This window comes from Phaeodactylum tricornutum, chromosome 10 (assembly GCF_000150955.2).
Source record: "Phaeodactylum tricornutum CCAP 1055/1 chromosome 10, whole genome shotgun sequence".
Classification (NCBI taxonomy): Eukaryota; Bacillariophyta; class Bacillariophyceae; order Surirellales; family Neidiaceae; genus Phaeodactylum; species Phaeodactylum tricornutum.
In genome coordinates, this window is record NC_011678.1 from 587,223 (window position 1) to 609,927 (window position 22,705).

At 47.8% G+C, this 22,705-nt stretch overlaps 10 protein-coding genes across 10 annotated transcripts; 6 read left to right on the forward strand and 4 right to left on the reverse strand.

Moving 5' to 3' along the window:
- Positions 1–196: 196 nt before the first annotated feature.
- Positions 197–1,627, reverse strand: PHATRDRAFT_46519 (predicted protein; the record flags this gene model as incomplete). Its single annotated transcript, XM_002180996.1, has 1 exon — positions 197–1,627. The coding sequence occupies exon 1, from the start codon at positions 1,595–1,597 to the stop codon at positions 197–199; it is 1,401 nt and encodes a 466-aa protein (XP_002181032.1). The 5' UTR covers positions 1,598–1,627.
- Positions 1,628–3,716: 2,089 nt separating this feature from the next.
- Positions 3,717–4,158, forward strand: PHATRDRAFT_36491 (predicted protein; the record flags this gene model as incomplete). The annotated part of the gene is made up of 1 exon (XM_002180826.1): positions 3,717–4,158. A coding segment is annotated over one exon (442 nt), but the record flags the coding sequence as incomplete, so codon positions are not given.
- Positions 4,159–4,316: 158 nt separating this feature from the next.
- On the forward strand, positions 4,317–5,378 carry PHATRDRAFT_4059 (predicted protein; the record flags this gene model as incomplete). Its single annotated transcript, XM_002180827.1, has 2 exons — positions 4,317–4,730; positions 4,857–5,378. Coding segments are annotated over 2 exons (936 nt in total), but the record flags the coding sequence as incomplete, so codon positions are not given.
- A 1,746-nt stretch (positions 5,379–7,124) lies between these two features.
- On the forward strand, positions 7,125–9,293 carry PHATRDRAFT_46522 (predicted protein). The gene has a single exon (XM_002180828.1). The coding sequence runs from the start codon at positions 7,536–7,538 to the stop codon at positions 9,114–9,116; it is 1,581 nt and encodes a 526-aa protein (XP_002180864.1). The 5' UTR covers positions 7,125–7,535; the 3' UTR covers positions 9,117–9,293.
- Positions 9,294–9,866: 573 nt separating this feature from the next.
- On the forward strand, positions 9,867–12,156 carry PHATRDRAFT_46523 (predicted protein; the record flags this gene model as incomplete). The annotated part of the gene is made up of 2 exons (XM_002180829.1): positions 9,867–10,375; positions 10,442–12,156. The coding sequence occupies exons 1-2, from the start codon at positions 9,943–9,945 to the stop codon at positions 12,154–12,156; spliced, it is 2,148 nt and encodes a 715-aa protein (XP_002180865.1). The 5' UTR covers positions 9,867–9,942.
- A 481-nt stretch (positions 12,157–12,637) lies between these two features.
- On the forward strand, positions 12,638–13,268 carry PHATRDRAFT_46524 (predicted protein; the record flags this gene model as incomplete). The annotated part of the gene is made up of 1 exon (XM_002180830.1): positions 12,638–13,268. The coding sequence occupies one exon, from the start codon at positions 12,638–12,640 to the stop codon at positions 13,079–13,081; it is 444 nt and encodes a 147-aa protein (XP_002180866.1). The 3' UTR covers positions 13,082–13,268.
- A 2,347-nt stretch (positions 13,269–15,615) lies between these two features.
- PHATRDRAFT_46526 (predicted protein) lies at positions 15,616–16,650 on the reverse strand. Its single transcript, XM_002180997.1, has one exon. It carries the CDS (start codon positions 16,647–16,649, stop codon positions 15,678–15,680), a length of 972 nt encoding a protein of 323 aa, XP_002181033.1. The 5' UTR covers position 16,650; the 3' UTR covers positions 15,616–15,677.
- An 89-nt stretch (positions 16,651–16,739) lies between these two features.
- Positions 16,740–19,450, forward strand: PHATRDRAFT_46527 (predicted protein). The gene has a single exon (XM_002180831.1). It carries the CDS (start codon positions 17,174–17,176, stop codon positions 19,367–19,369), a length of 2,196 nt encoding a protein of 731 aa, XP_002180867.1. The 5' UTR covers positions 16,740–17,173; the 3' UTR covers positions 19,370–19,450.
- A 21-nt stretch (positions 19,451–19,471) lies between these two features.
- On the reverse strand, positions 19,472–20,659 carry PHATRDRAFT_36499 (predicted protein; the record flags this gene model as incomplete). Its single annotated transcript, XM_002180998.1, has 1 exon — positions 19,472–20,659. The coding sequence occupies one exon, from the start codon at positions 20,657–20,659 to the stop codon at positions 19,472–19,474; it is 1,188 nt and encodes a 395-aa protein (XP_002181034.1).
- Positions 20,660–21,226: 567 nt separating this feature from the next.
- On the reverse strand, positions 21,227–22,554 carry PHATRDRAFT_46528 (predicted protein; the record flags this gene model as incomplete). Its single annotated transcript, XM_002180999.1, has 1 exon — positions 21,227–22,554. Exon 1 carries the CDS (start codon positions 22,514–22,516, stop codon positions 21,227–21,229), a length of 1,290 nt encoding a protein of 429 aa, XP_002181035.1. The 5' UTR covers positions 22,517–22,554.
- Between the last annotated feature and the right edge of the window lie 151 nt (positions 22,555–22,705).

Here is a 22,705-nt window from a genome sequence, read left to right on the forward strand (position 1 = left end):
TGTCAAAGATATTATTTCTCTTGTGTCCTCCAAATCAAAATTAGAACGACGATTGACTCTTGCCGCTTCGAAAAGCGGAAAAAACGCGATTCAGGGACTAGAATATATTGAACTGTAGTCTAGTTTGATCTCATCTAAAAGCTATTCCTTACGGAAGGCGCATGTATGAAACAACGTCTCAGCCTTCTGCTATGGCTTAGAACCCTCCTGTATTCCGCCCATCAAATTGAACGCTGATGCTATGATTGCTATGCCCATTCAAACTTTGTTGGGAGTCGTGCCGGTGCACCCCTCTTCCTGGATGATGAACTTGATGTTTCGTATTGGACATCCGTCGAAGCGGAACCGCCGGCCCGTTAACTCCTCGTCCACTTCCATCATCTAAAAGGGAACGATTTGAACCTTGTCGCTGCATAAGCTGTCTCGAGGAATTTTGCCTTCCAATATTTCGTCCTGAATACTGCTTCACCATACTCCGACTCATTGCAGATCGCTTCATGCTGTCGCAAAGCTTCTCCATTGCTTCATTGAGAGTCGCTGGGTTCTTGCTGCTCGAGCCATACATTTGCGAGGGTGACTTTATCCCCTGTATGTTTGAAGCAATGGATATATTTCCGTGAAAATAGGATGGATTTCCAGCCGTGCCGTGCAATGAGCCCCCATGGAGCGAAACACCATGAAAGGAACCTCCGGACAAAGATTCCCTATGTGCTTTTGTTCTTTGACCAGACATATTTATCATGTGGGATTGTGATGCTCCATGCATTGACTGACTGAGCCCGAAGTGCGTACCCTGCGTTTGCCGCATTTGCTGTAGGTGATTCAAGGGAACAATTGATCCCATTGGCATTCCAGTATTACATACTTGTTGCTGCTTTTGATGAATGTGGTGTGTTGCAGCACTTGTTGAAAAGCTGGCAGTTCTTGGACATTGGATGTCCTGTGGAAGCAAGTGCTGCATTGGATTCATGTTTTCAGTTTTTGACGGAGGCTCCATACTCAAACATCTCTCGGGAAGGGTTTGGAGGTGGTTAGGTTGACCCTTGATACACGCTTGAGGTAAGCTTTGTCCTGATGACGTTCGTCCTATACTGTCGTCGCTAAAGCTCGACTCGTCTAGGCTGTACATCCCTTGCTCAGAATGATGATCCAAAGACAAGTCAACCAAATTCGGTTCTAGAACCTGTTGCGAGAAGGAATTGTCTGAATATGTATTGACAAATTTCATTGACTTTGGGTACAGGTAGGAAGATTCAGAAGTGCTTGAGATTTGCACAGAAACCTCTGCCGGTGTGCTGAAATAGAGTCCTCCGAAGTCCTTTGGGTCGATCTGGTCGTAGTGGTCTACTGCGGCGCCATCATCGCTATTGATGGCAAATTCATCATCATCCATCAGGATTTTCGCAAAATCTTTTCCCGAATCATTAAAAAGAGGAGACTTTAGCAGCTCGTCAGGGTCAAAGTCATCATCAAGCATATTATTTGCTTCATTCTGGCCAACGTGGTGACAAGAGTCATCGTTTTGTTGCATGCGATTAGAGACGTCTTCACTAATCGTTTGGTGAAGAGACGCTTGCATTCCTACCATTGTGTTCATGTTTGCCGGATCCGATGTATTTCCAGAGTATCACAGAACTAAGGTTTGTGATTATGTTTGGGCAGGTACCAATACTCCGGGAATTGAGCCGAAAACGCCATTAGTGAGAATGTCCCTTCAATTTTGCGAATGACCAAACCGCAAGATTGCTTTTTGGGCCTTTTTGCAATATTGCCTACTATAAGTTCTGAGTTAGAGATGGATATCATATTTATGAATCTTCGTTCATTTTTGGGTCACGAGCAACTTTTTAACCCGCCGGACGACGAGACTATTGGCAAGATCAAACACTGATAAAACTTCTTACATACAAAGTATGAGTACATTTGACATTTTGGGCACTTCTTGTTTCCTACATATACTTCAAATGGGATTTGGTAGTTTGACACTCCTGAAATCTGCAACGAAGCCGGTAACTCGATGCATATAAATTACTCATAGACCTAGGCAACCTATTGCCATTTAACAGTAGGGTCTAAGCAATTCTATGAACAGCGAGAATGTCTGGCTTTCCACGTGTATAAAATAGTGCGGCCGACAAAATTTAAGTATTAGGGTCCTCCATATCAAACCATACCTAGTGCCCGCAACACTACTTTCGACATGTTGACTGATCAAGCTTGAGTCTCGGCGAAGCGCATCCTACCAATGTAAGGGTAGTGTCACTTTTTCGATTCGTACACGAAAAATGATATCAACAGACAGGTTACAAGTAGATAGATGCTCTAGTCAACGGATAAGCTCTGTATGTAGTGAGTGATGTATGCATTAGATAGTTGATTCGTTACTCCATGTCGAGATCAAAAATGAAAATGGAATCACCAAGACAGTCTACATCCAATGAGTCGCATTCTCTGGATATTCCCGGGTCTGCTACTGAAGATAGTTGCTGGCACGGATGGTGTGATTGGGCGTATTCCATATCAAATGAGGTATCCTTCTCAGCAGGCATGAAGTCAGTGTTGTAGCAACAGCTCTTCATGCCCCCCATCCGATTGTACATACATGAATTGTCCTTATCATACTCTTTTTCAAGTTCTTCTTGACATAAGACTGTATTTGCGGACACAGGGAATCTTTGTTCTAGATTGGGCGGGGTATTCGCATTTCGAGCTATTGTACTCGTCAGCGAGACATCCACAGGCATCTTTTGCCTCACTGACTTAAACATCTGATTGTTCGCGTCTCGCAAGTCAGGTCCGGTGGATATGGAGAGACTTGGCTCCCTTTTGATTGAGTGTAATTTGAGATATCCCTGCAGGTTGCGGCTGACCTCTGACAATGCGCCTTTTTTGCCGGACGACATCCTGCGTCGGGATCTGGCCTTTTCCTGTTGTGGAAGCGAACACAAGACAGGATCTTCGGAAGCAGGAAGCAAAAATAAATTTTGCCTTGCAACGTGAGTTGTAGATAGAAACAGACTCAATGAGCGATGAATAATCCTTCACGTTGAAAACTCTTCAAGCACAGCTCAGATCGTACGAGCCAAAGCCAGTAGTTTTTCTAACATACACTGTATCCTTTTAAATCCAAGGCAAACGCCCGGACGGCGTTTTTGAAGCAAATGACTCTGTCTATGAAACGTGTGGTTCTGCAAGCTCGATTTCATGCAAGGATGGAATAATTCCGGAAACTGACTCACCTATTCCCAAAATGTCTTTCGACGTAAAAAAAATCGGGATATTACCTCACCAAACGTTATTCCTAACCTCACATTTTTTTCGATTGGACATTTTGGTATATTTCTTAAATTCCTTCGTAAAATTAGCCCTATCAAACCAACCAACTTTTTTGTCGTTCTAATAACATAAATGGGTAAAATCAATAGATCTGCAATGTTGAAATCATCGTGTGGACCTAATCTCTATCAAATTGTAAATGTAAAAACGAGAAAGGGGATTGGGCACCGCTACTGACAGATGAACAGACACCCGACCTCAGACCCTATCCAAGTTGGACTCATGATCTTCTCTGCGCTGCAACACTGTCCAAGGTTTTCCGTTTCTAGCCAAAAGCTGGCTAACAAACGGTCGCTTGTCTCTTTTCGGTTAATTGTCACCATCCGTCTCTTTACGAGAAAACACAATCGAATCTGTCTTTTAGTGCACGGTCCACCACAATGTTGAGTCGCTATGGAGAGATTCGCTGCCATCTTCTACGCAGTGGAGGCAGAGTATTTGGCTGTGTTACTGGGGGAGCGGCCGGAGGCGACTCGGGCAAACGCAATCTGCATGCGTGTATTGCTGGAGCCGCAACCTTGGTAGCGAGTGCAGCTGTTATAAAAGTATGGAGCCCTGCAATTTCGCAATGTGATCAGGGAAACGGAGATCTTCCCGTCTTCGGTAGCTCGAGCGATCCCATCATGCTATCAACGGACAAAGAAGACGGTATTCTACTGAAGAATATTGCCATTCGCCCTATACCGTCCCTGAGCAAGCACTCCAGGAACGAAGACGCAAGCTCCGATTACCGAAAATCTGTAAGGGCGTTTGACGAATCAATGAAACAGTTCTGTAGAGACACAAGCGATGTGGATTTACCGCTACCGGAGTTGGATGGTTGTCAGAAGCCTCTTGCCACAAGTCGAGGGAGCCCTCAAACGCAGCCCACTCATCGTGTCCAGACTTTGGAGCCTCATTCCAATGAATTAGTTACAACTCGTAAAATGTATTTCTACCGAACGCCGACGATACATTCGCGAATCGCCGAAAAGTTCATTCTGCTGGCGGGTCCTTCTTCCGAAGACCTCGGTTGCGACATCGCGCACTTACTGGGCGTACCAGCGAATCGCATGGATGTTGGCCAGTTTGCCGACGGCGAAACTCGAGTCCAAGTTCAAGACTCAGTCCGCGGCAAGAACGTTTATATCGTAAACTCTACTACATCGTCGGATTCTATAATGGAGTTATTGCTGCTGATTTCTACGTTAAGAAGGGCGAGTGCCAAACGGATAATAGCAGTGGTCCCGTACTATGGATATTGTCGACAAGACGAGCGTAGGCAAGCGCGACAACCGATTGCCGCCAAAGACATGGCACTCATGATGGAAGAAATGGGAGTTGATCGGGTCATTTGTATGGATCTACATAATGACTCTCTTCGTGGTTTTTTCTCTCCTTCCGTCCCCGTTGAAGTACGTCAACGACACGAGCAATTCTATTTCGCCGGATTCGTTTCCGCTTTAAATTATCTCAATCCGCCACTTCTTTTGTTTTAGCACTTAATGCCTGTTCCCGTTGCGGCCGCTTACTTTCACGAGGAATTGAGTGCTGGAGTGGAACAGAAGAATGAAGCATTTCCTAAGGTGACAATTGTTGCTTCTCATGAAGGGCAAGTCGGCCGAGCGACACAATTTCGATCCGTCTTACAACGCCTTTCAGGAGAGAATATTGAACTGGCCGTTCTGTCGAAATCTCGCATGAGACCGGGCGAAAAGCAGTACGAACCGAAATTGGTAGGCAATGTGAAGGGACGGAAATGTATCCTGGTGGACGATATCGTCAACACGGGTACCACGTTGGTGAGTAACGTGCAAATGTTGAAGCAGGAAGGGGCGGATAGTATCTACGCATGGGCTACCCACGGCGTTTTTGGTGCCAGTGAGCTCAACGATGCACCGGAAAGATTGCAAGAACTACAAGATCTCGATTACTTGTTAGTGAGCAACTCAGTCAGCAACCCGAGATCGTTGCCGTCCAAGATTCGCCTTTTAAACGTAGCGCCCTTGCTAGCTGAAGCCATTGCCCGGGCGCTTCATGACCAATCTATTAGTGGTATTTTGAGCCTCGAATCTGTGGAAGACCTGGAACGCTACGATGGATAAAGCTATGCACGAATCAATTCACGAAACCAAGTACACCACAACAATTTGCCCCAGATAATACCAGACGTACAATAATAACTAAACAACGACGCGGGTCGTCTCATTTGCTACAGCGGATTTCGCGTACCTCTATTGATTAGTTTGATTAGTTGGTTTTGTCAATTGATTAATATAAGTATGCTTATTTACGAAGGCATGTAAAAAATGTATGTTCGCAAAGGCCCGGTTCCTAGGTCCACCAGCGGCCCCTTACAAGGGTATAGATAGATAGTATCCACTTACGACGGTGGATAATAGCCCAGGAACGTCGAAAAGTCGGCCAACACACTGCTGCGGTGGGGAGGCGCATTGATCAACGTCTTTCGGCAACAGGGGCAGTTATCACTCCGCAGCATCCATTCGTACAGACAAGTGCGGTGGAAGACATGCTTGCAACCTTCCCGACAAACGGCAATGAATTCGTGACGGCCACAGTGGCGGAATTCCGCGAAGCAAATGGGGCACGCGGTGGTTGCTCTGGTCTTAGTGTCAAGGTCACCTAAGCGTTGAATGGGAAGCGAATAGCGAATCCTTCGCAATCGTTCTTCGGGGCAGGTAGAGTGTGATGTTCCTCGGGACGAGTACACGTGATCAGCGTCGCCGAACGCGTTCTCGCGGTACCGAGATATCCTGTTCCAGACGAGAATTAGTTTGGAGCAGGCAATCCAATCTTGGAGTAACCATCCGATGGCGATTGCGATAGCGCTAGATACGGTCAAGGTGATTATCAACCAGGACGAACAGGATGTTGACGTTGTGCAACCCTTCCAAACTCTATTTCGCTCTATCTGGGTATGATTCCACGATGGGAAGGGCGAAGAAGAATACGAAAGGCTTTCCCAAGAACTAGTGGTGGTAGGCCCTTTGCTAAACTGAGATTGTTCCACTGCGTCTTCCGTGCTTTGCTCCTCCTCGGTGTCAGGACCGGGGTACACAGGAAACTCGGAAAGTATCGTGCAGAGTATTACGGTAAAGTTCACCACCAGGAAGATCCCGTCGACATGCCTTCGTCGCAATTTCATGATTGTAAACACAACATGTAACGAACCGGAGTCTGTCGTTTCCAGAGTGTTTGTGTTGGAGGTCAGGGACGTGGGTTGGGAATGTATAATGATCGCGAGGGCAAAATACGAGAGAACCACCCAGAACGTGTTTCTGGATTCGTACCGGTTGTAGTGTTGCTGAGCGAGTGGGTTTGAATCCTTCCGCGAAAAACAACTACAACCCGCGAATTGAGGTATGTCACCCGTCACTGCGACTGTCGGGACAGCACCCGAACTCGCTCACAATCCGAGACTGTCGGATAGACCGACGGACACGAAAATCCTCCGGATCGCTGATTGTGACGTGTGCTGGCTGGCTGTCCTGCCTGCCCGCCCCCCCCCCCTGGAATGGAACGTGAGCGCCGTTCGAACGATTTCGATCGATGATTTTGAAAAAACTACCAGGCTTGCGAGAGATATTTGATTCTAATGCCAAATTCCCTATTCCAGACACACGTGAGGCCCAGGGTGCGCCGCGCTGTCCGGTCGTGAACAACCATCGAACGGTTTTGTTGTTGGCCGCTATCGATCAACTCTAATTACTCTACGGTGGGGGGAAGAAGCACGGGCTTCTCGTCTCTCGATCCGAGCGCAGGGTGCACGCCCCCACACACCCTCACTCCAACCGTCGGGTGTCGCGTTTCGGACCCATCCCCCCCCCCACACAGAGCAGCCGGTGCTGTAAGAAGTTCGGTCTGTATCCCACCAATACGGGGAGTTTGGACAACTTTCTAGGTTGGTAGGATTTGTTCACACAAATCGTAGTTCCCTACCTGTCAGCTTACAGTTAGCTAGTAGGGATCTACTGTCTACTGTTGGCTCTCTCGGTGAAGTAGGGGTGTTGGTCGGAACAAGCCTTGGCTTTTTTCACATCTTTGGCTACGGACTCCGTCTGTGTTTCGGCGTCATACACACGCACATACACACAAGAGTCCCTCTCTGCGTTTTGTTCGTTGCTGTGGGAAGTGTTTGTCTCCGTAGTAGTGCTTTGGTCGTGATACTCAGAACCACGGTTCATTTGTAGTTAGCGATCATGAGCAACAGTGGAGCTTCGACTCCTCACAACAGTTCATCGTCGACGCCGCCGCCGCCGCCTCCGTCCCAATCGGATCCACTGACGGTGGGGACGCGTTTCGTCAAGCAGTATTACCAAGTGCTGTCGACGACTCCCGATCAGATCCACCGTTTCTACCAACCCACTTCCTGGTTGTCGGCGGGACACGGATCGGAGCCCACAATCCCGGCAACCTTGGAAACCATCCAGGCGAGTCTCAAATCTCGTTTCGTCATTGCGGAGTCGTCGACGGACCCGAACAACGCCGAGAAGCATGCGGAAACTCCCATACGCTTCGAGTTTGAGCACGGAGCGATTGATGCGCAGTGGTCCGTGCAGGGTGGCGTCTTGCTCGTTGTCACGGGGCAAGTTCTCGTCCCCCTACTCAACGAAGAAAAGGATACCAAAAAATCTTTCGTGCATACCTTCTTCTTGGGATCCACGACTGCGGCGGGGAACAAAAAGAGTTACTACGTGCATAACGATATTTTGCGATTCGTCTACCAACCGGAAACGGTCTCGACCGCTACTCCCGTGGCTGCTCCCTCCTCGTCCCAGGAAGAATCCGAGGAAGCCAAGGGAGCAAAAACGAATGGTGCCACCGTGGAAGTGACGAACACGACAAACACTACCATCCAGGAGAAAGTAACGGAAACAGTATCGCTGGTGGAAGCATCGGTGCCGTTTCTGGAAACATCGGCGCCTGAGGCTCCAGGCGGTGGCGTAGAGGAAAGCAAAGAGCTCGTACCGGAGGACATCCAGCCCGAGGCCGATCACGATCCCGGTAGAGGCGTGGAAGAGAGCAAAGAAGTGGAAGAAGAGACGACTGCCGGAACGGGAAATTCCGTGGCGGGTCCCCCCGGCTCGTGGGCTAGTTTGGTGGCACGCAGTGGCACTAGTAGTGCACCTCCGACCCCCACTCCGGGGACTCCGGCGCGTGGAGCCCGGCAGACAAGTTCGCAAAAGCCGTCTACTGCCGCGAAAGCAGCCGAGAAGCCACTGAATGCGGAACTCAAAGGTTCCAGCGCAATGTCCAGCAGTACTGGAGCTTCAGCGAAATCAGGTGAAGGGACAACTTTGGTGGACAAGAACAATGCGAACGCCAATACCAATAATCTTGCTTCGAAATCCACTAGGCCTCGTCTCCCGACCTCGAAACGCGATCCGGACATGACTTTGGTAATCAAGAACATTTCGCCAGAAACGACAGAGGCTGATATTCGTGGTTTGTTTGAACAGTTTGCGATAAGTACCGATGCAAAAGTGATGGGCTGCACGGTATCGTCGCACCGTATCGTCGCCTTTGTCGACTACAGTAGCCCGGCAGCGGTTTTGGCCGCGATCGAAGCGCATAACAACAAGCCCTTGGTTTTACACGACCAAGTTTTGGTGCTGTACCAAAAAACGTTTGAGAAGACGGGCGGTCGCCACGGTGGAGCTCCTAGCGGAAGCATCGGCGGTGGCAGCAGCAGTGGAGGAAGACAACCCCGGCGTGGAGGAGGGCGTGGCGACAGAGGAGGAAGTGGCCGTGGTGGACGTGGAGGACGAAGTGGTCAGTAGAAAAAGGAGACGTGGTAGTGCTGGTCAAGGCACATTTGCTGCAAAGAAAGAGATTTCTGTTGCTCTAAAAGATCGACGGCCAAATGTATTGGACGACGACCACAAAATTTGGTACAATGTACAAGTCAATTGTGTAGCTAAACGGAATGCGCATAGATATTGTATCTTGGCTTAGAGAAGACTGCTTCACATACTTCTTACATTAGGCGCAATAGGAGCCAAACGTTCGGGAAGGGTGAAATGGTCAAGAATGCCTCATTCCTGTACTACCGAGCGAGCGGAGAATAAAGTTTAGGATCCTGACCGTCGCCACCAACCTAATTTGTTGTTGTAGCAAACAATAAGCTACAAGATTTTCCTAACTTTTTAACAATTGGTGACGTAATGGAGATGCCTGCTGGTATGTGGTGGAACAAGCGATGTAACTGTGTCCTTAAATCAGCGGTGTGATGCCATGTGTTTCCGGACGATAAAAGAATTCATTTAGATTAATGTCTTTCTCAGATCCCCTGATATTTATCAAATGTCTATGATATACACGAGAAGCTGTTGTCGGCAGCAAAAAAGAGACAGACATTTGGAAACACGATTGACTGGGTGGTGGTGATCTCGGCATTTGTTGGCAATTCAATGTCACAGTCAGTCGTTGTTCGTTCCCAGTTGCGCTTGTTTTGCGTGCCCGCCAGTTAGTGCTTGCGGTTTCATTTACCTTGTCCTGTTAGATTTACTATTAGATTTCCTTTCCCGATACAGCTTTGGGAAAATCGTCGGATCCTTACTCTTTTGCAGCGTCGCATTTTTGTCTTGTACAGTTCATCTCCTTCCCATGAGATCTATTTTGCGTCAACAAGATCAACCCCGACTGTTACACCGCCTTCCCAGCCAGCGGCAGTCGATGCAGGCATCATCATATTTTCCCCTGGACAACGTGCTCGACGTATCCTATCTCGACTCTTCGCTGCCAAATTCGCGGGAATGCGACTTTTACACGAATCCCACTATTCTCAGTCGTCTGATTTTGCACCAAAAGTACGAAGCCGCAATGCGCCGTTCCTCTACGCACAGCGAAGAAGCAAGGACTTGGGTGGTCGTGCGGCGCCAGACTAGTCCGGCTTCTTCCGTGAGCAACCAAGCCGCGACCCCATCATCCCCCGCCAAAACGACATCGCAGCGTTCGAACGTGACTTCCCTGAGCTCGTTGAGTGAAGATGACGTCAACAACACAACGCTTTCTTCGAACAGAAATGGTGACGTGAATTGTGAGTATTATTCCTGTCGTCAGCTCCCCATTCACATGGCCTGTGGAAACTTGTTTCGTGTAGTAGATCCGGCTTTGAAAGCTCAGCTCGAAAAGCTCATTGCCACGCTGGTGGTGGCCTTTCCCGAAGCTTGTTCCCAACGCGATCACCAACACCGGATGCCTTTGCACGAAGCGATCTGGTACCGAGCCGGTCCCGAGACAATTTCGGCCTTGTTGATTGCCTATCCCGACGCAGTTTCCATGCGGGACAAGTACGGCCGCTATCCCATGGCGCTCAATGAGTGCCGAGACAGCCCGTATCGTACACAGATTCGGCATATGTTACTACAAGGTCGAGACTTTTGGAATACGGCCCGCACGGAGGCCAAGCTGCGACTCAAACATCGCACCGTGCCTGCCGATTTGCAGAGCGTTGCTTCCCAGAGCGTTTTGGCAGCCAGCGTAACCAGTACCGACGACAATTCAATGTACACACGTGGTGATAGTGTACGGCAAGGCCGGGCGGGCCCGGGATATCAGCAACTATCGCCAACGATAACTGGTTGTGGGGAATACAAACGTACCATTACTTCTTGGTCACAGTTGGAGCACCGCACGAATACACTGGAAGAGAAATTGGCCGAGTCGATGCAAGAAAACTACGAAACTGGAAAAGAAGCAACCAAGTTGCGGGTTTCCAAAGCGAAATTACAAGCAAAGTATGACGTACTGATGGGGACGGGCCTCGGAAAACAGATAGAACTTTTGCAAAATGAAAAGATCGCACTGGAAGTTCAAGTTCGCGACCTCCAACAGCTCGCTCCACTTGCGGAAGTGCGATCTTTTCCTCTCAACCAAGACCACCCTATGGATAAACTTGTCCCACAAAATATCGTCCTTCACTGTCAGCCCGAAGTGACGGTAGACGTGGAATTGCAAGTCTTGAGGGAAGAAAATGTCCGGCTCAAAGCCGGTATGGGGCTGCTGTCGCAGAAGCATAAAGATTACCAACGCCGCTTAGACTTTGCAGAATCTTTGTTGGACGACATGGAAGATCCCGAAGACTTCCCATTCTTTGACGACAACGCAACCGATTACAGCACGATCTTTACAATTTCTACAGGAACGCCGAAAGAGAAAAGGATACACACGCCGCGCCGTCCGGAACCGGAGAAGCGGGTCCTGTCGCCCGCACTCCAACAAGTACGTCCCAAGTCGGCAATGAAAAATTTCATGCCGGTGGAGGATGTCAGTCAGAACAAGCCCGGTTTCATGGACCCACTTGATCCATCGCTGCTGGAAATGTCGCGAGAAGACGACCTGGAGTCTATCCTCAAAGGAGCACAAGAATATTTTGATAAGTCGTCGGGCCTCACTCGTCGCCTTGCCGATAGCATGTCATTGCCTACATCACGCATGACGTCCCAGATCACATTACCAAGCATTCTTGAAAAGCCCGATGGGCAAAGCTCCCGTGACAGCCGGTCTGGAAGCTTCAATAGTGGCCAGTTTAGCACGGAGGAAAAGGAGAGTGCGCTCGACGACGAGATCATCGAATCTAGTCTGCATACTGCAATAGCCGGCAGCGACAACTTGACAGTGCTTCTGCAAGAAACAGCCCGGCTCTACAGCGCTCTACCCCGTGATGCTTCCATCCCTCCTTCGCTATCTCCAAATGTATCGGATGTCACGTTGCAGCTGGCACGTATGGAACTGGAGCATGGCTCGGTAAACTTCGAAGACCTTTTGGCAGAGGCCGCTCAAATCTACAGCGGAAGCAGCAATGTGTCCCACTTCTAACTTGTCGATAGCTTACGCAGTAATAAAGAAGCATAGTCTTAGGACAATGGGGATAGACCCTAGACATATTTTGCTGAAAGCCCTAATCGTCGCTTGGTCTAAAACAAGGTATCCATCACGTCCCAATTGTTTTCAAATACTTCTTCCTGCATGATTTCTCTCATAGTCTTTATCTCACAGTCAATAGAAACGTTCCTCTGTCATCTAACATTCAATAGAAATGTATATCTGTCAAAAGCTTTAACCATATAGCTAGTAGAAGAAACGTGAAAGTTTTTTTGTGAGTAACAAAAGCACCTCCAAATGTTTTTTCTCTTTTATTTGTCGTAGAGACAAATTATTGATATTGGGTCTTCAAGCAGCTCTGGAACAGGTCCTGAGAGTTGGCACTGACAGCGTTCAAATGCGATGGGCAATCAGCCACTACACATAGCCCAAAGAAACAGCCGATCGTGTTCGCACTTTGTGTTACAAGGGCAAAATGCTTAGATCTTGCCGTATTCCGCCAGTTCTGAACCGAATTTGTGATGAGCAAGTTCAATTTGCCTTGCTCGTCACGAACGACGGCGAGTTGTTGGGTTCATCGACGCAGCATCTACACAGCGACTCTTCCACATGGAATCCTTCCATTACCAAAGACCCGGAATCATTCGGAACGTTATTGGCAGACATCGCTATGGACTATCAACGGCTCGGTGAAGAATATGCCGGCATTGATGCAACTCAACGATCAAAATCGCACATGCAATGTCTATTGTTGGAACTAGATCTTGGATTGGTGGGTGTATCGAGCTGCCTCGGAACTGACTGTCTCGTCCTAGCTGTGGCTAAATCGGATGCTCCACCGGGACTGCTAAAGGCAAGGCTGCAAACGGTTGCGGTTTACGTACAAGAAGCTCTGTCGACCATTACAGAAACAGCTTGAGCTACGTAATAGTTTCTTGAGTGGCGCATACCTAGCAGAAGGGGGAGTTGCACGGTCTACTCAGGAACCGCTCTCACTTGATCTCTCAGCCACCAAATTTACGAATGCTTCGTACTGACGAACTCATAATAACGCTTCAGACCAGTTACTCAGATCTTGTAAAAAGAGCAAAAATTTTTCCAAACTTATTCTCTCTTATACTTAAGTTAGTGAATATTGAAAGGCTATTGTTTATATGCATTGCGACTGTTTTCTGGATCTCATTACACAGATCGTAGTTCAGGATAGTCCGCGACCACTTCGCGAAGTGTCAGGCTTTCGGTTCGGTCTTCAGGAGTCCACAAAATTTCGGCGCTTTGCAAACAATCGTCGGTACGTACATCGGAAGCAATCTTACGCAATGCTTCCTCCACATCTTGGATTGATCGAATCATGGGAACTTTGGTTGAGTCTCCGTCAATGGCTAATATAAGTGTCACAACTGCCATGGTAGCTTTGCCACTATTTCCGGAACCGCGACTATCAGGACTTTCGCTGTAGTCGACGCCACCGTACTGACTTACGGTCTCTTCTTCGAATTTGCTCCGCTCTTTAATAGATACCGTGTTATAGTCCCGTTGGGCCTTTGTACGGTCGTCAAAGTGCTTGTATCGTGTCGTTGCCGAAACAATAGAATTTTTGCGTCGGAGCAATTCCAACGCAACTTGAGAAGTCAAATTTTGAATACCCATGCGGCTGTCCGTCTTGGAGGTTCGAGCCAAGCGGCTCAGCGCACTTAAGATAGAGTTGGTATCGTCGCGATTGGGGACTTCAAGGGCTACACTGACCTGCACGACGGAGGTCCCAGCACCAAGAGCACTCATTTCAACATTGCTTTTCCATATAGACGTACCCGAATCATCATTTCCCCAAGAAGAGGTGGCCGTTCCGTCGCGGGCGCTACGAATTGCGTTGGTAATCATAAAGCCAAGTCCGCCCAAAAACAGTAAATCGAAAAAGCTCGGTCCACGATTGTAAGTCATAACACCAGGTCCTCCAAAGAAGAACGGCCGCGGCATGAACGGGTTGTAAAAGGGACTCGCGAATGGTGTAACAAAGGGAGTGATCGTGGGTGCAATAGTTACACCAGGACGGGTGCCGTAGTAGCGTGGCGAATACCCCCGCGAGTAGCCGCCACCGTAGGACCGGGAAGGCGACATCATACGACTAGAGCTTTGGCGCGGCGCGGAGAACGAACCACCCATCCGACCTCCCGACATGGCCGCATCAGCTGCCATAGGTGATAGCATGAGCACCAGTGTCAGCATAGTAGCGGCAATCACAGCACTGGGATCCTTTACCATATTCTGCAAGGCTGTTGCTATAATCGGGGTAGGATCAGTCGACCTTTTCTCACTCAAAGAAGGGGGAGCAGTCGTTTCTGCCGCTTTCCCACCGAATTCGTTGCTTGAGAATGGGGAGGTGCTCCACAACGTCGTTGGTATGGATTGCATCGTCACAGCCGGCGCTGCAGTAAACGTGTGAGAGTGGCGAGCCGTCGGAGAAAAGGCTTCGGATTGCTCTGTTGCGATGGCCACGAACGCCAGTACGGCCAGCGCTTGCGGCCTTCTAGGGAGTGTAAGGGATCTCTTGCACATTTGCTTCATTGTCATTTTCGACCTTTTCCTGCCTTGATTACTGAAAAATTGTGATACAGAGCTGACTTCCTGGAAAAGCTAAAGAGTGCACGATTCCTCGACAAGCGCTAAAGAAGAGGCGTAATGCCTTCAAAACGTGAGATGAGAAAATGTGAGCTGCGTCGATCCCAGATTCTAAACCAACCTTGACACGATATTTCCGTGGCGGTGTCGCATTTCCATATTGCGTCGATCACGATGAGTTCGATTCTGTTCGCAAGAGAAAAACGACACGTGTTGACTGTGAGTCTTAACCAATCATTACCAACTAATATTAAGTACTGTTCACACCGTGTCGCCGAGACAGATTGATTGGCTGTGGACGAATGCAGCGGCAGTGAATTTTTGTGACATAGTTGAAACTATGTCCGAGTACCTATTTGTTTTCTTGTCACGTATCAGCTCGTCCTGTATGTATTGTAAATATCGACTATGGCGAGATTTAGATTACTCAAAGATCAAAATTGTCAGCTGCCCAGTTTTGCGAGGCACAACGTACATTAGGTCACTTAGAGTTACGAGAAATTCTATTGCGACAGCAAGATTTCTTACCGGCAAGGCTGCATGGTTCAAGCCAGTCATTAATAGATATGCACATTGTTGTATGGTCGTTTCTAAATCTCGTCTAGCAGATAAAAAGGAGGTTCAATATGGTTTGCAACCTTTTTGGAAATGTATGCTTGAGCTCAGAGCCGGTAGAAGTTGCTTGGTAATAGTAAGCCAATAGCTTTGGTAAACGTTCCATTTCTTAGGTACTGTTCCATATTCAAGGGTTCAGAAGGACCGGCAGGAGAACTCCAAAAGTCTCATCTAAAGAATATTGCGATCCCAAACATGAAAGCCTAGTACTTGCGAAAAGTACAGCGAATAATAGACTTATCCTTAGTCTTCAAAAGAAGTTACAAATCCTGAAAGCACCTCTAATCCTCGTGAAAGGATACCGCTGGGGCTTCTCCATGCACCATGGCAATTTGAGAAGGGGGCATGTAGATACGACCCACCCCGGCCCAAAACAGATACGCTGTCACAAAGACCATGCCCGAGGTCAAAGGAATAGATATTAAACATCCGTGGTTGAAATAATCCGCAGTGGTGAAGACAGCTGCAAAAGAATGAGTGACCAGACATAGTAACAAGGCAAAATTACCCCCAGTTCGACTATTTCCAAACCATGCACCAACAGATACGTATTCATCCTCACCCTGAGCCCCTCGGTGAAACATACGACGCCGGCGCATGCCGAAGAAAGTAAAAAGCATCCAGAAAACATCAAGAATAGAGAACAAGAATGCATATACCGCAGATAATGCCAGCGATGGAACCTGTGGACACGCGTCTTGGTACAACACGCCCTCACTATCACCGACTTGAGAAGCCCAAAGTGTCCCATACAGCATAATTACATGCATCCCACCAAAGCCGACCCCAGCGGCAACACCACAGCTTGCATCGTTTAGTTGTAGTCGTAGCTTTGTCGCCTCGGTCCATTGGTCGCTTTCCTGTGTAATATTTTGTTCGATGCGAGCGTTCGGTGCGTCGGTGCTGTTGATCCCCTGTTCGGGATGAGCAACGTCCCGACGACGTTGGTCCGACTTTTCCATCGAATTTTGAATTACCTGCTCCACGTTGTGGTACAGCGCAACAAATCCACATCGAAAGGCAAACTGGAAAAAGACACCGGGGACGAGAGCAGCCAAAGGACCGCCAAGGCCAATGGCGTGGAAAATGGTCCAAGCGAGACTCGCGGTGACGGCAGCAAGGAGAAAGAAAAAGGCAGCTGTTGTTACTACGATCACAAGTTGGGCCTTCTGATATACTAAGAGTCCAAATAGCGACAGAAATGGCCCAAAGGCCAACAAGGCCGATCCTATCGTCAAGGAGACTTCGGTCATGGTTATGCTTGGCAAAGTGGTGTCAGTACGCTTGCTGGTGTCTGCTGCCGGTCGGCAATGCACACTGGTCGTTTCAAATCATGAGCAACGGCAAGAAGAATACCTAAGCCCAAAGACGGTTTTAGATATGGCATACAGAGTTTTCTGGGACTTGGATACCTAAATTGATTAGTGAAATCTCATTCGCGCTATTTTCGAGATTTAACTAAAACGTGTCTGACTTACTAATTATCCTTGTGTCGTTACTTGAATCCCCACCAACGGTCAAGTCATGCCCGAATCGTGCGAACAAATAGGGCGCCACACAGTTGTCCGTTCACGGAAATCAACGTAAAGTTGATGCTGATTGACTTTCGCGTCAAACTTCTTTATACACACCGCCGTGACAAGGGACGACGACAATGGACTGAAGTTTTTTTGTGAGAAAGAGACAGAAGGTCGAACTACAAACCGCTAAAGCAGTGACAAGCAGGCGGTTGTTTGAGGAGTCAATCAGTCAGAAAAACACACTTCCCTCGAGGACCATGACGGCAAAAGATACCGTTGTTTTCGCTTCTTCCGGCAGTGGCGTAGGGAGCCCGCATGGGAATGCAAGTATCTCTCTACTAAACCATGACGTTCGTTTCCAACATCTTACTCCAACCATGGAGGTATTAGACGAAGAGATTGTTGCTCCCAGCTCAAGTGAGGATGGTTCCGAGCCTCAAGCCAAAAGTATGAAATCTCTCCTCCTTTTGACTCAGATCGCTGCGGCGGAAGATCTCCATATAACAAAGGACCAGCCTTACAGCTGCTCTCATCAGAAATCTTTGCAACTTCGACAGCAGCTCGATGAACTACAACGAACCAGCCATCCCTATACGGCCAGGCAAATCACTGGGCTAGCCGATGCTATACAAGAGCTGCAATCTCGGGCTATCCTGCTTCAAGTAGAAAACGACGCACAGTCACAGGACATCCAGCAGTTGTACAGCAAGTTAAAAGAGACACACAAAGAAAATAACAAACTTGAAAAGTCCTTGGCGCGAATGACTCGAAAATACCAGAAATTGCTCGACAAATCGGAACGTCAGCGACGCGAGCGCAAAACTTTGATTCAACATGTCAAGTCTCTATTGCAAAAAGGTAAAACCGACGAAGTGTCTCGACGTGATTTGGAAGAAGCCAATCAAGTGTACAAAATATACACCCACGAGCAGTTCCTGGCGCAAAGCGTTCGAGAGCGAACGACCTCTACCGATAGCAATTTTTCCGACGCCGATGCCTTGGACTTTGGCGAAGATGGACAAGGTGATGATTCGGCAAGCAGCAAATCCTCGAACATATCTCTGGTAACAAGTGAATGCGTCGCAACTGTGCGTTTGGCGGCGGCTGCAAAGCCCCAGCTTTTGTCTCCGCTTAGCAATACAGAAGGTCATGAAACGTGGACAACGTCCAGCGAGACCAGTGGGTCTGGTACCATAACGACCATTGCTACCCCCAACAACGCAGACGACTCTTCCAGACTTTGTGAATACTCCTTGCGATTTATAAATGGAGCAAAAACAGGGCTTATGATCCACGAAATTGCACTAAATCAGCAGAGCATTGACGAAATAAGCTCGCCCTCGGCACTACTGAGCTCCGCGATGCTTGAGGAGAATGAAGTCGGAGACTGCGTCCCTCTGCAAGGTACTACACCACATAAAAATGCATTTTCCATGAGTTTTGGCTTTGAATCTTTTCTTCATCGAAATAAAGCCGAAGATAAGGATATACAGGATATCGAAAGCCGTGCATTCTTGGTTTCCGGATATACAGAGGACTTCGATAGCGAAGCCAACACAAAACCTCCTGTCGGAGCTCGATTGATTGCCATAGACAACAAACCAGTACACGATACATGGACTTTGACAGACGTTTATGAAAAACTACGTGCCACTTGCGGTGATGACGTCAATGACAGGCACAGCGATACACTAACATTAAGCTTTCGCAACGACACACTCTCAACGAAGTGCAAGGAAGCCTTGAAGCAGCAGATAGAAGCAGAATCAAACGAAGTTGCCTCGGAGATGCTTATATGCACGTCCAAGGAGAAATTTTACGAAAAGGCAAGTCCCTTCAGTTTTGGTTTTTTGAAGCCCAGTTCCAGCACTCGCAAGCATTTGAAAGAGATTGAGCCGGCAAGAGAGGATGCGGAGAATTCATCCGCAGAACAAGACACGTCGAAGGCTAAGAAGCAAAGTGTGATCGAGACCGAACCCAAGGAGTCTCTAGACGAGTTCGAGCTGGGAAAATCCTCGGGAATTAATTTTGGTTTCTTGATGGCCAAAGCCGCCAGCCCAAAAGTTTTCACGACCCAGGATGATCAAGTTGCGTCCTGCCCTGCCAGCGCTTCTAGCGAATCCAATTGTCCGCAAAGTATTAAGGACTCAGCTCGAAAGTATCAGTTCTGGAAACTTGCAAAGGAGACTGGGCCGCCGTGTGACAAGACACTCAGCACGTTGGAGAGCACAACGGAGCAATGTGCTACCGAGAAGAAATCTCATAGTACCACGAATTCATTTCAACTGAATTTCTGGGGTAGATCCCAATCTACTCCACACAAACACAACGCGAGCGAACAACTCTGCCCTTCCCCAAACGCGCAAATAAAAACGTCGGTAAACAGCTTGAGTGCACGAGCCAGTAGTCGTGCCGATGACCAGACTGGGGATCCTTGCTCTGACCAAGACTAGCCCATCAGTCATCATACTAGCTATCACCTTCGCAAAATCAATTACATGCGGCAAAAAGATAAAACCAATTTATGGTTTTGGTCTACTAGTTCTACTTTATAGTTAAGGAAAAAGATTACTGGGCTTCAGCTGCTTTTGCTGGGAAGTGATGGCAGGTTCCTTAAGAAAGCCCTCAATAACGGTTTGAGGCGATCCAGCTCTCGTAATCCTTCGTTCTTTCGCTTTTCGTTGGGTGGATCTTGTATCCCGTTCACTCCTAGTCAAGCTTCGGATAGGCAAAGACAGTGCATTCGGCGCTACTCGTTTCAGCTTCGATTTCCGAGGCGTTGTTGGGCACACCGAAGTATTCTTGAGATGATCAAAGCCCCGCTTAACAGAAGGAGGCGGCACGAGTCCGACAAAGTCGCCTCTTAAACGTCCTGTATTTTTGCGCTGTCGAGCCGTTCGAGTAGTGGCAGTTTTAGTGAGAGGCTCTAACACTATAAATCGAATCATTCCGAAATCTTCAAGCTTCCTTGCCATGTCTGCAATTTCACCCTTTGATATAAAAGGATCGTCCTCACCTTCGTGGAGATCCCGAGGACCAAACGTACAATACAGTTCTTCTTGGTCTCGCCGCTTTGCGAGTATTCCTTGCATAGTATCAGGATCGATCTGTTGAGTACCCTTCCAAAATGATATCTGCTGCAGCTCTCCTTTTCTTAAAAAGGATACGTTGTAGTGTTCCAGAATCGTGCTACTGGAGGCCAAAATCTCTTTAAAACAATGGAGACAGAAGGGTAGGTATACCCGGCCTGGTCGATGACCAGCATCTCGACTCAGCTTTAGTACACAATCCTTGACGAGATTAACTAAAGTCGTTTTGAAAAACGATCTACTCCAGTGCTGGACATTCCATCCTGCAGGAATCCAAAAATAGTCGAGGATTACTTGGTCGAAGCCCTCGTCTATTAAATCAAAATGCTTCTTCAGCGTTCGACAGAACGTTTGCCGATTAAAGTTTCCGTCGAAATGCCGATCATCTCGATAGATTGCCCCTTTTTCCTGGGAGACAGTGTAAACATCTACATGACAATGTTCTTCTGTAGCTACACAACGAGCAAGATCACGTCCATCCATCTGCGTCAGTATGTTCTGTTTTACAGAGTCCACCACTCTCTCGACCAAAGAAATTCTACCACCGCCATTGGATATTCCCTCGCAACCAGGACGTTGCTTAAAAAGGGACAACGTTTCAATCTTCGGATAAGACACTCCCAGAAGAAGGACCTTTGGGCGACTTTTTCTCATGGTACACTATTATTCCAACTACTACTCATTGCCAAATGAGACTCGATCAAGGACAATCGTGGTGACGTTACAAAGATCATGCCAGGAAATTACATTACCGAGACAAGGTAGTCTTTTGGCGATCGGATGACACAAACAGTTACAGTTCGTGGATATCGAAACAGGCATGTTCACAGAGCGGCGGGACTGAGGTTCAGGTCACGGATGCTGACGAAGGTAAGAATGCCTGACGTTCAAGAATGAAAACCGAATAATTGAAGTATGGAACTTGTGTTTCCACTCCCAGACAACTGACAATGAACTTTACTGTTATTCGATGGTGAATGAAAGTATATCGGAAACATCTCTGATAGATTTATACCCTCGTCAAACATCCTCAGACAAAGTACCGCAGCATTTCGTCGCTATGTTTCCAACAATTTAGACGCAATGTCCGATGCACTGCGATGACCGCAGAATAGAAGGCTACGGTATGACTGCGGTCTACATTGTGCCGAGAAACATCGGATTCGGTCCTGTTTTGGAATAGAATACAAAATGCCTTCATTTACATTAAGCAATATCTTGTTAATATAGAGAAGCCCATGTCGCAAGTATACATCCGAGCCCCCAGAAATATCGGAACGATGAAGCACTGCTAGCCGTCACTGGCTGATTCTGAGCTATTCCTGCTCCATCTTCAGTATTTCGAAGAGTGGCAGGCGGTTTTGTATATTCTGGAACAAATTCGAACATAGTTTCTACCAAAACTGGTTGACAATTGTCAACAGCAACATTTGCATCAATGTTGGAGCAATCGAAGATAATGCCTTTGCCCTCATTGCAGATTTGACAGTTGTTGCAGGCCTGGTCATTATAGAAAACACCACACCCGTCAATTCGACGCCCGTCCGCCGTTTCTTCCACACTGACTGTAGAGCACGTCTGCTCGTAAGTATAGGGTATACGAATATCGGCGCACGTCCGTACTGATTTAATTCGACCTCTGTCTACATCGACGGATGTCGCAACCTGGCCACAAACATTGCTTTCACTACACTTTTCCTCCAGCGTTTTACAGTTGACTTCATAATTTCCGCTTCCTGAATCCGCACATTCGCAACCAACATTGCTTCCAGTCCCCTCTTCGAGACTACTACAGAAATCCTCAAAACCTGGCAAGAAGCCAGCGATCAATCCTGCTCCGCCAGCAAGGTCCATATCCAAATCAACCGTTCGACATTGAGTTGTGATAGCATTCTCGTCCACGTTAGAGCAGTCAATTTGGACTCCCATCCCATTGTTGCAGATGTTACAATCATTGCATACATCGGCCCCATAGCTCACAGTGCATCCACAAAAGCCTTGGGAGCTGTCGTTCTCATTGCAGAGTTCCAATGCGACACAAGTATCTTTGTAGTCGATTCTCTGCCGACTATTAACGTAGTCACGAATGCAAGTTGTTGAAGAAAACACCCCGCCATTTACTAGTGTCATGGCAATGACTGGTCTACCACATACGGCGTTGAGAGGCCCGCATACTGCTTTGTCGTACTCGCAAGTCATACTGAAAGTATTGCTCTGCAAGGCACCGATGCAGTCGCAGCGCACCGGATCTTGAAACTGATTCTCTATCGCACGACAAACGCGTTGAATTGAGTTTCCTGTGTACGCACCATCAGTCTCTTGGACTGCACGGCTGTGATGCGAGGAAGCGAGTGTGGCCAGTTTATGGGCCCGTCCCATCATGGCCTTCTCGGAAAACACCGACTCGTGTTCAGGCAGAAGATCAGCCAAGGGGACCTCCGCTGTTCTGACAGCCGCGTGTGCTGTCACGCACATAATCAACAAGCTTACAATATGTCTTGTGTTAGTCATGGTCTGTTTAATTTCTTTTTCATTGCTATTTGTTGTTGTGTTGCGGTGAAGTTTTGTGACCGTGGTTGACTGTGAACTTTGCTCAAACTAGTATGACCTCTCCATAGAATATATGTGATTTACATATTGTAGCTGTAAATGACCGTATGACCCTAAAAAAATAATTTCTTACGACTAATGCCCATCGAA